The 11,835-nt window shown below is 40.3% G+C and overlaps 1 protein-coding gene across 6 annotated transcripts in view; it reads right to left on the bottom strand.

Annotated features, from left to right (window-relative positions):
- The window catches only part of si:ch211-250g4.3 (nesprin-1), a 50,703-nt gene extending 40,708 nt beyond the window's left edge, over positions 1-9,995 (bottom strand). For 4 of the 6 annotated variants that reach the window (XM_042076428.1, XM_042076429.1, XM_042076430.1 and 1 more), the window contains exons 1-4: positions 9,864-9,995; positions 9,106-9,176; positions 6,509-6,757; positions 1,347-5,566 (exon numbers count right to left, since the gene is read on the bottom strand). In XM_042076428.1, the coding sequence (XP_041932362.1) occupies positions 1,347-5,566; positions 6,509-6,757; positions 9,106-9,127 (4,491 nt within the window). In that variant the 5' untranslated portion in view covers positions 9,128-9,176; positions 9,864-9,995. The remainder of the gene's footprint in view (positions 1-1,346; positions 5,567-6,508; positions 6,758-9,105; positions 9,177-9,863) is intronic. The other 2 variants (XM_042076433.1, XM_042076434.1) reach the window with 1 other exon arrangement.
- Between the last annotated feature and the right edge of the window lie 1,840 nt (positions 9,996-11,835).

Raw genomic sequence — 11,835 nt, 5'->3', positions numbered from 1 at the left:
CTTTGAAGAGACAAAGAAATAATACATAATTTAAAGAAATATATGAATAATGAACTATTTGTGTATATACACAGATGACAAAGGACTGATTACATTTTAAAAAGTAGGGCTGTGTTCACATTTAGCATCTTTTGAAGCAGCCAGTGTCTTACATTATAATATGGAGTAGACCGTGTTTTTTTTTTAAAGAAGTCCTAAGCGTTTTTTAAAACGCAGCCAGTGTCTTTTTCTGCAATTCAGAGCGTCTTAATGCTGAAAAAACATTTTTGAAAAAAACATAAACACACTACGCTAAACGTTTTTTTTTTTTTTTTTTTACTGCTGACCAATTACAAGCTGAGTAATGAGACGTCCATATAGCCTAGTGCTCAAACATTTTAGAGCAGAGCACTCTGGAATCTTTGTTAATAGTGGAGAAGCTTATTACGATTGACTTTGAGCATAGTCAGCTATATGACAGTCAAATGGCATTACAAATATTCATTTGTGGAGTAAAACTGGACATGCGCCCAAATTTCTGGTCAGTGTATGTGTTTATTACATTGCTAAAAACTAGCTTATTAGCTATCATTATCACTACATTAGTATTATATTACAATAAAAGACATCCTCAACTACTTCTTGCTGCCAGCAGTTTTGGTAATTAAAACGACCTGTGAAAAAACTTTTCATGTCAAAAAAAGATGCATGTGAACATAGCCTCAGTAGAAAAATTTCAGTGGCAAATTTTTTCTTGCAGTTCTTAAACTAAATGTTAATAAAAGAGTTTGTATCCTTTCCATATATTTTTCAGGCACCCTGTAGGGAGCTGTCTGGTTTAAAGTGGTGTTTTTCTTAAAGCCAAACCATAGTCCACAACTAGTATCGCTTTACAAACAATTACATAAGAGACTAAATTTGTGTTTACTGGGGTGCAGCAAATCTTGTTATATCATTTTGTTTAGTTTATGTTTTAACATCCTAGTAATACCAGCTGTAAAATTCTTATTTGACTTAATAAACATGTGGGTATATATTGTTTCTATGTTTTGTATGTATATTATTTATATGTTCCTAATATCCAATGTTTCTAATATGGCACACTCAGGCTGTAAAGGATTACTGCTCTAAAGGATTACTACTGCTTTTTAGATGGTGTAAGATAGCAATTTTTCATGCGCCAGACCACACCTTATGTTGTTAATTGCCACACCCCTGGGCGCATTGTTCAATAAAAGTGAAGCGCATGGCGAGAAATCCGAGCGTAAGATAGGAAAAAGCTTTGCGTGGGGATAATAATACGCTTTGCGCTGGGTTTACGATTGCGAAAATAGGGCGCGTAGACTTACAAATCTAAACATGTATACCTTCTGTTTGTTCAGGTCTTCGAGGTCCAACTGCAGCTTCTCTTTCTCTTCTTGGGCCTGTTGTATGGCTTCTGAGTCTCGTTGCATATCCTCTCTCTTGGTCTCTACCTTCTTTGTTTCAATCTCACACTCTCTCAGCCGTTCTTCCACCTCATTCTGCTGTTGTGCTAGCTTCAATTTCAAAATTTCCAGCTCATCTCTCGCCCTCAGGGTTCTTTCAAGTCTCTGGTCCAGGTCTCTTCTCTTTCTTTGTATCTCTAGCCTTACCATTTTCAGCTCATCCCTCTCTCTCTTAATGGCATATGCACTTTGGTCAGTTTCTAGTTTAATTCTTTTCAGCAACTCACGGATGTGCTCTATCTCTTGAATCAGTCTTTGCAGCTCAGTGTTCATAAGCTCTCTGTCGCTGATGTCTATATGACACACTTCCATTTTACTCTGCACGTCCATTTTTGTTCTCCAAACCATTTCTCTGGTTTTCTCCATTTCCTGAATCAGTCGGAAGATTTCTGTGTTGATTTTATCCTGTTCCTCTGGGTCTCTATCACTAAACTCTGCCTTGCTGTCAAATTCATCTCTGGCTCTTTGCAGTTCAGCCATAAACCTCTCCATATCTCGTTTCTCTTTCTCTGTCTCTTCCCTTTTGAGTTGAAATTCATCCTTTGCCTTCTCTATCTCCACTTTCATCTGTTCCATCTCATCTCTCTTTCTCCTGGTTTTCCTCAGTCTCTGCTCTAGCTCTTTCCTCTTTCTCTCCATCTCAGCAGTCATATACTCCATCTCTGCCATGTCTCGTTTAGTCTTTTGCATTTTGTCCTCTAGCTCCTCTCGCTGTTTCTGGATCTCATCCCTCTGTCTCCTCATTTCCTCCATCTCCATTTGGGCCTGTTGCATCTTGATCTCTACCTCCTCTCTCTGTTTCAAGATGTCTGAGCGTATCCTCTCCAGCTCGTTCTTCTCCATTTTTGTCTCTGCCATTTTACTCTCCACCTCCTCTTTCTGTCTCTGTATATCAGCTCTCATCCTCTCAAGATGCTCCATCTCTCTTTGGATTCTTTCCATCTTGGCTTCAGTCTCATGTTTCTGCTTCTTTAAGTCATCCTTCATGCCCTGGATCTGGTGCATTTCTCTCTTCATCTCTTCCACTCTCTTGTTCACCTCTTCTTTTTCTACCTGTAACTTTTCTCTCTCCTCCCTTTCCTCTCTCTCAGTCTCATCCCACATTCTCTCAATCTCTGCTCTGACTCTGTCTATTTCTTGTTTTACCCGCTCATATGGCTCTGCCTCTTTACGTGTTTCCTGTCTCATCCTTTCCAGATTCTCCCTTTGGTTCTCAAGCTCGACTCTCATCTGTTGCAGTCGTTCCTCCTCCTTTCTTGTTTCTCTCAATGTTCTCTTAATATCCTCTTTCTGTTCCTCCAGTTCTGTCCTTATTTGTTCTATCCTCTGCCTCTCCAGTGTTACTGTCTCTCTGGTGTGCTCAATCATTTCTCTCTCTCTCACCACTGCATTTGTGGCTCTTTCTATATCCTCTCTCTCTTTCTGGTGTTGTGTCCTCTGTTGTACCTCCTCTCTAATGCCATCATACCTACTCTTATCCAGCTCCTCCTTGAGTCTAACGGTTTCCTCACGTACCTGCTCCAGCCTATCCCATTCTTTCTCTGATTCCCTTTTTACCTTATCAAGATCATCTCTCTCCCTCTGCATAGCAACTTTCAACTGTTCAATCGTTTCTTTTTCTTGCTTGTTTTCTTGCAGCATGCTCTGTAAGAGCTGTCTTTCATCAGCATATCTCACTCTCTCCTGGTCCTGTTGTAATCTAAGCATTTCTGTCCTCATGTTTTCCAGTTCTTCTCTCTCTCTTTGCAGCTCTGCTCGTTTCTCCAACTCCTCCATCGCCACCTCATACCTCCTTTTCTCCATCTCCTCTTTTCCTTTAACAGTCTCCATTCGCTGTCGTTCCAGGGTGCTCTCAGCTTCCTTTACTGCTTCCTTTATATCTTCTGCCTCTTTGTGGACCCTTGATGCTTCAGAAACCCTTTTCTCAAGCTCTCTCATCTGTTGTTTCAGTTCTTGTCTCATTTGGTTGATTTCATCCCTCTTTTTTTGTACATTGGTCACTCTGCTTTGGATATCTTCGTTCTGTGCATCAAATTCTTGCTTTAACTGTTCTTCTCTTTTCTTTACATCATCTGTTCTTTTCTTCAAAGAGTCTTTCTCCCCTTTTAAGAAAGCTTTCATTTGTTCAATCAGCTCTTTCTCTTGTCTCATTTCTTCCCTGTTCATTTCAATGTTATCTTTTTCTTTTTGAATCTCCTCCTTTAGTTGGTCCAGATTTTCTTGTTCTTGTTGGGTTCTTGTTCTCTGTTCCATTTCTTCCTTCTCTGTCTCAAACCATTTTCTTTCCATTTCATCTTTGAGCTGAATGATTTCAGACTTTATTGACTCATAATGTTCTTTTTCCACCTTATTCTTCTCCCTTTGGGTTTCCACTTCATCTTTTTCTCTCTGGATCTCTGCTTTCATGAGGTCCATTTGGTCCTTTGTTTGTTTTGTTTCTTCAATTTTATGCTCAATATCATCAATCTGAAGCTGTATGTGAGCTTTCATTTTCTCCATTCGCTCTTTCTCTCTTTTTATAATCTCGCGGTTCTGCTCTGTCTCTTCACTGTCCTTTAGTAGACCATACCTCATAGCCTCCAGCTCTTGCCTTTCTTTCAGAATCTCAGTGCTCCTTCTCTCTATCTTTTCTTTTTCTATTTCTATCTCAGCTTTCATTCTTTCAGTTGTCTCCTTATCCCGTTGTACTTCTTCACTCCACTGTCTCAGTTGTTGCCTTTCTTTCTCTTCCTTTATCCTGTTCATCTCACTAACCTTCTGGACCTCTGCCTTCATCCTCTCCACTTCATCTCTCTCTCTCTGTATTCCAGCTCGCTGTTCAATCTCCTCTTTCATTGTGTCATACTTTCGTTTCTCCATTTCTTCCTTTGCCTTACGGGCATCATCCCGCTGTTTCTCCAGGATGTCTTTGGCCCTCTGGACCTCAGCCCTCACCTGCTCCAGTTTTCTGCTTGCTTGTCTTTTCTCCTCTATCCTCCTATCTATGGTCTTTGTTTTCTTTTGGATGTCAATTCTTGCCCAGTCTAGCTTTTCTCTCTCCTTACTTACTTCTTCTTTTTCTCTCTCTAGCTCCTCCTGTGCTGTTTCTAACTCCCATCTTACCTTCTCCAAATCCTTCTCTTTTCTGGAGACCTCAGATTTTCTCTTGTCAATTAAATCCTTTTCTAGATGTAAATTTGTTTTCAGACTGTGTAGTCTCTCTCTCTCTTGACTGGTTTTCTCTTTGTTATTTTCAATCTCCTCCTTTGCTATTTCCAATTCAGCCTGCAAACTCAATAGTTGATCTTTCTCCTGTTGAATAAGCACTCGCTGTTCCTGCTCATCTTTCTCTGCTTCTCGCCATCGCACCTCCATCTCTTCCTTAACTGTATTAATTTCATTTTTTATCTGTTCGAATTGCTCTTTCTGCTTCTTTATGTCATGTCTCTTTTTCTCTAAGTCATCTTTTTCACTTTGTACCTCAGCTTTCATCCGTTCCATGCTTTCTTTAGCTTGTTTTGTCTCTTCAATTTGTTTTTCTATTTCGTAAATCTGACCTTGGATGTCACTCTTCATCTGATCCATCTTCTCTTTCTCCAGTCTAGTGATCTGTTGGTTTCTCTGTGTCTCCTCCTTTGCTCTTAGTGTCTCATATCTTATCAGCTCCAGCTCTTGCCGCTCACGAAAGATGTCCTCACGTCTGTGCTCTAGCATCTCTCTCTCTGTCTGGATGTCAGCCCTCATCTGTTCCATTCCCTCTCTCTCTCTGTCTGCATCCTCCCCACTCTGTGACATTCGCTCCCTGGCATGTTGTAGCTGAACTCTCAGCTGATCGATAGTTCTCTCATTTTGTTGTTTCTCCTCCAAAAGCTGAGTGATTTCCCCCTGCTGCCTCTCGATCTTCTCTCTCAAGCCGCCCACTTCTCCTCGCTCTCTTTTCGTGCCCTCCCAGAGTCTCTCTATTTTCTCGATGGCTTGCATGGTTTCCTGTCTTCTGCGTTTTAAGGATTCCCTCTTGGACTGGGTGTCATCTTTTCGCCATGCTCCACTCTCCTCTCTCCTCTCAACAGGCCCCTGTGCCACATCTGTTTGAGTGCTCTTGCTGTTCTGGTGTCTCCTTTCTGTAGGGAAAACAGTACATAGTGTAATAATAACATTTTTGTTGAATTTTGAGATGTCTATAAGTAACGGATAATGCCCGGCGAGGTATCCATTATCAGAAATAAATGGACGACGCGGAGGCGTGAACCATCCTAAGCGAAGCGGCCGCGAAGTCCATTTATTTCTGATAATGGACGCATCGAAGGGCATTATCCCATTTATACCATGGTCACTTACGAAATAAATAAATATGAAATCAATTATTAATACTAAATGAGTTTTAGAGCTAAAATCGTTTTTTTCAGCTGTTTACAGTTGATTCCATTGTTGCGAAGCCTGCCTTCAGGCTCAAACGTCGCCCTACTATCGTTGTTATAGTTACCATTCATAAGCATTGATATGAAACGGCGATTAAACTTTTTTTCTACTTCATAGGTATAGTATATCACTTGGGGGCCATCATTGTCATGGTCATTATCATTTTTCTGCATGGGTATATGGGGAGTGTTATGTGATGATATAATTTATGAGCGAGCAAACAAGTACAAATAATGCACTGCTGTCATATTCTGCTCGTTCTCTCTTGAAATACTTCAATGTTAGTTTTTCTGCTTCTTCAGTCCTGAGGATGGTTTGTAGTGCTAGGTTTTAATACATTTATCAATTATCATAGAGATATTGCTTATTACACATTGTGGATATCTTTTTTTCTAATTTTCCCTTCCTATCCAAAACATCTGGGGGGCCGTATGAAACCTGCTGGCGGGCCTGATCTGGCCCCCAGGCCTTATGTTTGACACCCCTGGTCTATAATATAAAAGTTTGTCTATAATATGGTGAATTCCTTCTATTTAGGAAATGAAATGATTTCACAATCTCAGATGTCACATTGCTGTGCCATGAAGAAAGCAAGTATAACAAATGTTTTGATGATGTGAGTTAAACCTTGGGAATGAACTCACCCAGTTCCTCCATGAGTTTAGGTTCATGTAGCCTCAGTATCAGGAGAAAGGACTCTCTGCTTTGTGGTTGTGCTGTCTCCAGAGCCTTAAACAGTCTTTTTAGTACCTCTTGGGGGGTCTGAGCAGTCTGCACATCGAATGCTGCCTCCTCCGGGACCAGCTGCTGTGAGATCACAGCATTTGCTATCAGCCCAACATGCTGGACCTGAGAGATGATTTGCTCCCTGAACTCCTCCAGGAACTCACCAGCTGGTGGAAAATAGTGTCAGAGGATAAGAGGGGGGTAGGGGTAGTCTATTTGAGCAGTTTTCACTGTATCAGGAAATTATGTTTGTATAACCAGATACTCTCATTTTCAACTTGGATGCCTTGTTGTTGAATTTGAATGTGAATATGGGATTGTGGGTATTTAATTTTAATAGGCTTCTCTTAGAGTCACAGAATGTTTATATTTTACCTTGTTGTTGTAAATAGCCTACTTCTCACGACTTGAGCCCTTGGACACCAGTATATGTGCATATGGAGCTGAAGGACTAGCAACAGGCAAAGACAATCTCTAAAGAGCCATGTCTACTGACCAGGTAATATTTCACAATTCTCGCGATATGTCAGTGGGGCACCAACAGCCAAATTGCAAGGTTGGTTCTCTGCTTGCGGGGCACTGCTAGGTGTGCTAGGTGCGCAATTCTCCCTATTATAAGTTTGTTTACCATCAAAATAACTTTGAAGCTGTTATATGAAGGAAAAAAACTTGCATAGGATCCCTCATCCAAATTATTTATGCTGAAAAATGGATTGATCTGAAATGACATACCAAACTACTTCACAATATGACTTTCACTGTATGAGCATAATATTTCACAGTGTACAAAAAGTGTGAACAATGCAATTTCAGGTTTGCTCATTTGGTTCTCTATTAGGTTTGCTTACCGAGATTAGAGACTCTAATTTGAAACCGCAACCACTCAGTGAGAACAAGCGATGATACCAATATTTGCTATTTCATTAACACAATGCAGGGACTATCAAGCATAAGTAAGTTGAGTAATTAGAAGCGCTTTTCAACATTATGGCCCTGAGTTTGGCAAGTAATTTTATGTCAACGAAGGGACACTGAAAGACCGGGCTGTACGAAACTTGGTAGGCATGTAGCCCCACCAGGATGAAATAGAACCATTGATTTTCGTTTTGATCTGTCGCACCAGAGCCCCCGAAATGTGGGTAGGGCGGACCGTTTTCTGTGAATATCTCGAGAACCATAGAGCCCAGGAGGACCTATTTGTTTTTGTATGTTGGTGTAAAGGAGTCATCTCAACCCCTCCCATAACCACTCACACACACACAGGAACGCACACACACACACACACACACACACACATAAACACACCCACAACACGCAGGCACATGCATACAAACACATAAACACAGACACACATACACACACACACACACACCAATTATTCCCACACACACACTCACAAGTGAACATACACACACACACACACACACAACACATGCAGGGAAGCAGGCACACACATACAAACACATAAACACACACACACACACACACCCCATTACTCCCACACACACACTCACACACGCACAGACACATAAAACACACACACACATATGCAGGCAAGCAGACACACGCACACACACACACACACACACACACACACACACACACACACAGAGAAGCACACACAAAAGCAAACGCATTCATGCACACATTCATTTACATACACAAAAGTTGCAAGAGTATAGATGGAGACAAATTGACAAGCGTGATTTACTTTTGTGGAGAGAATGTGCAGGACTGAGCAACGGTCATACTTTGTACTGCTTTGCAGTAGCCTACATCTAGTTTCATGAAAGAATAGTCATGTTATGGAACATAAAGATGGGAGCTGAAAATATTTGTTTGTTCCCATTGATTAGCAGTAGGCTACCAATCCAATATCAATATCAATCAAACAGCCTACACCATGATCAAATTGTTGTCTAGTGTCTATTGGTGTCTATTTAAAGTAAAGGACAAGTCTACAAAGCGTCCACTTGTGTTTAAAGCCTGCAAGAGCAGTTGACAGCTTGTATGTGAACACAAGCAGTGAGGCAGCAATTTGTCGCATCTCTTTTAGACAAGTCATACGGCATAAAGACATCTCTTATCCCCATGAATATTGCACAATTTTATATACAAAGGCGTTGCCATTAATTGAAATCTAGACAGATCAAAAGAGAGGGAGAAAGGTACAATAAAATAGCACAATAAAACTGGCTAGTGAGGCCAAACTGGCAAACTAAAAATCACTCAATATGAACAATACACAACTTCCTTCAATACTTAGCTATCTGAATAGATTTGTTTTGTGAAGAAACCACCTGTATGAGGACCTTGGCAGATTAAAATGAACCAAGTTCTTGCATGGTAGAGGGGAGAGTTGTGTTTGAAACCCATAAATGGATGAAAGTGAATGAACTAGTAAGCCAGCAAAACCTTTAACAAAGATTATTAAGATTATATTATGTAGTTTCCAATGTGAATGCATTCAATCGGTTGTAGCTGTGTGCCCTTCACATGAAAGACTTAAGCCTACCATAATCATTTGATTCTGCCATTGCTGTGATAAGGCTCCTCTCTTGGCAGGTTCCAAGGGGAACTACTGGCCTATGGAGATATACACTCACATAAGACCAAAAACAAAGCAATAATAACAATTACAAGAATTGAGATAAATACAATAAATACATATAGAAACAATACACAGAGAAATAAGTAAAATATGAAAATTCAATAGTGTAATGGTTTATGGTTAAATAACATGAATTAAACTATCTGTACATTTAAACATAAATTCTAGGTTTCATGACAGGACACTAGGCTACTTGATCAGATGAAGGAACTCCCTTCAGCACCCAACCCACAGACACCAAACCTGTCAGCCTTAAATGCCAGTCTTAACATCGCATTAACATAAACAGGCTATTCTGAAGATAAAGCTATAAATATAAAATATGTGCTGAATCCTAATGGATAAGCAGATTCTATTCAATAGGCCACCCACGTTCAAGTGTAGGATGTAGCCTAACTCTGGGCTATCTAGAGGACATAAATAAGATTGTAATGTTCCCAGAGTGTATGGAAATTAACATCCTATAAACTAGGCGAAGACCATGGATAGCTGCTTCTTATGTAGGCCTAACCTAATAAAAGTTAGCCTACAGGTTATGTGGTTAACGAATTAGACCTACTGCCAAAAAAAAGTTAACTGAAGTAGCCTAGAATTATGAAAATGAATAGCATCATTCATTCTAACCTTAGGCTACAAGCTAGGCCTACTTATCGACGACATACCTTGTGAAGTTACCATCGAAGTAGTTTCATACATTGTGCAGCTGTGTTTATGAAGGCTACAGGTCCGAATAAGCAGAAAGAACTAACCATGCGACAAACAGCTTCTATACTATCTTATAGGTACACACCCACAGAACCCACCTAATTCGAACAGGAGAAAACTTGTGTTATGGAACATAGACTGCTTGATATGACGGGCTCTACACTGTCTGGTTCTTGCTGATAAGTCTGGCATAGGCTAGTCCATGTTGACGAGTGGGCATGGATGGATCCGAACGACCCTACAACGACATCGACTTCACTACCAAGGCCTACTCACTAGATGGCAGAATTTCACTGCACAGAACACGGCATCGTTAAGACTGATCAAAAATGCCACCCAAGCACACAGTCGTCGAAAACGAAGTGCCAAGCAAGCAGGGAACCAATTGTCATTATTAAAGCTTTTAGAATTCGTTATTTGCAGACGCTGTTGCAGCAAACTAATTTCAGAGGCGTAAAGACAGCAGCCATAGAGATGTATGCGGCTCTGATCATTTGTTATAGGCTATATAGCGACCTCATTTGTTCATACATTGCATTGCTGCCTGGCATACTAACCCATATCGCCGTTGACTTGGAGGAGCCCCTAGCTGCAGTGTGAAAATCGGGGCGGGGCTCAATTTTGAGTTCAGCCCACCTTTATCATACCCTTCACAGTCATCTGTTACATTCCTTACTAATTCTCAACAATTTTCGAAGAAGGTTCAATTAAAAATTGTCACAAGGATGCACAGTGACAATATTAATGCCAGACCAGTTACAATAATATATATTGCACACACTGCCTTTCATCAAATATTGCACAATTCCACTAGGTCCATATTAGATATTGCACACTGTCCTACAAGACAGAAAACATACTCACACATACGCATGCACGCGTGCGCACGCACACACACACACATTGCAATATTCCCCAATAAAACTTATTAGTTGAATGCAGCCTACAACAGATGTTGCACTATACCACAATGAAGCCATAGATAGCCTATTTCACATTGCCCAATTCCACAATATGGTCCATAAACATGCACATGCATGCACTCACACAAACATTATTTTGTGTTTATTTGACCTCAATATCCATGCAAGTAAATTTATATTTCAAAGAAACACACATGCCTTGTTCTTCTGCAGAACATCCCAAATGCCATGTGTCTGGAATATCATTATCGTGCACCCAGCGCAAGGTGGCGCAAAGCGCAACGCAAAGCTTATCTTACATCCAGTCAGTGGTGGAGTTAAACCTTGCGCCCAGGGGTATGGTAATTAGCAACATAAGGTGTGGTCTGGCGCATGATCCAAAAATCGCTATTTTACACCCTCTAAAAATCATTACGCCACTGACCAAGAAAAACCTGGTCTAAACGCATATAAAGCACAGCTGAAGATGCACTGTCAGAAATGTTTACATTGTGGTTGTTAAAAATGACTATTGGCGATCGGTTAGGGTCTCACTCATTGGATCCAAATAACAGAAATAGCAAACTCCAAGTCATGGTAGGGTAAGTTAAGCTATAAGCCCATAGCCAATTTAATATGAAAAAGTGAACGGGACACATTTTGAAACTATTTCAGCTTTTGTAGGCCTATCAGTGCTTTCTGAACATATCGAACACACTTTTAAAAACACTGTGATAATACCGAAAACCGTGATAATTTTGGTCACTATAACCGTGAGGTTAAATTTTCATACCGTTACATCCCTAGTGTCAACTGCTAGGTTCAGTATAAGAATGTCCCTTGACATGTACATGTCATGCTTAGCCTATGTTGAACTGCAAAGAAAATAAATAAAAAATGATGATGAAGTCACATGTTTCTCTGATCTCTTTACTGGAGTTGACCAGTAACTATGTTACATTTACACATACACGTAGCCTAGCCAATACATTTATGAAATGTAACCCGTATTTGACAAAAATAATCA

The sequence above is a fragment of the Alosa sapidissima genome, chromosome 21 (genome assembly GCF_018492685.1).
Source record: "Alosa sapidissima isolate fAloSap1 chromosome 21, fAloSap1.pri, whole genome shotgun sequence".
NCBI classification, from domain to species: domain Eukaryota; kingdom Metazoa; phylum Chordata; class Actinopteri; order Clupeiformes; family Clupeidae; genus Alosa; species Alosa sapidissima.
This window is presented reverse-complemented; position numbering and strand designations above follow the sequence as displayed.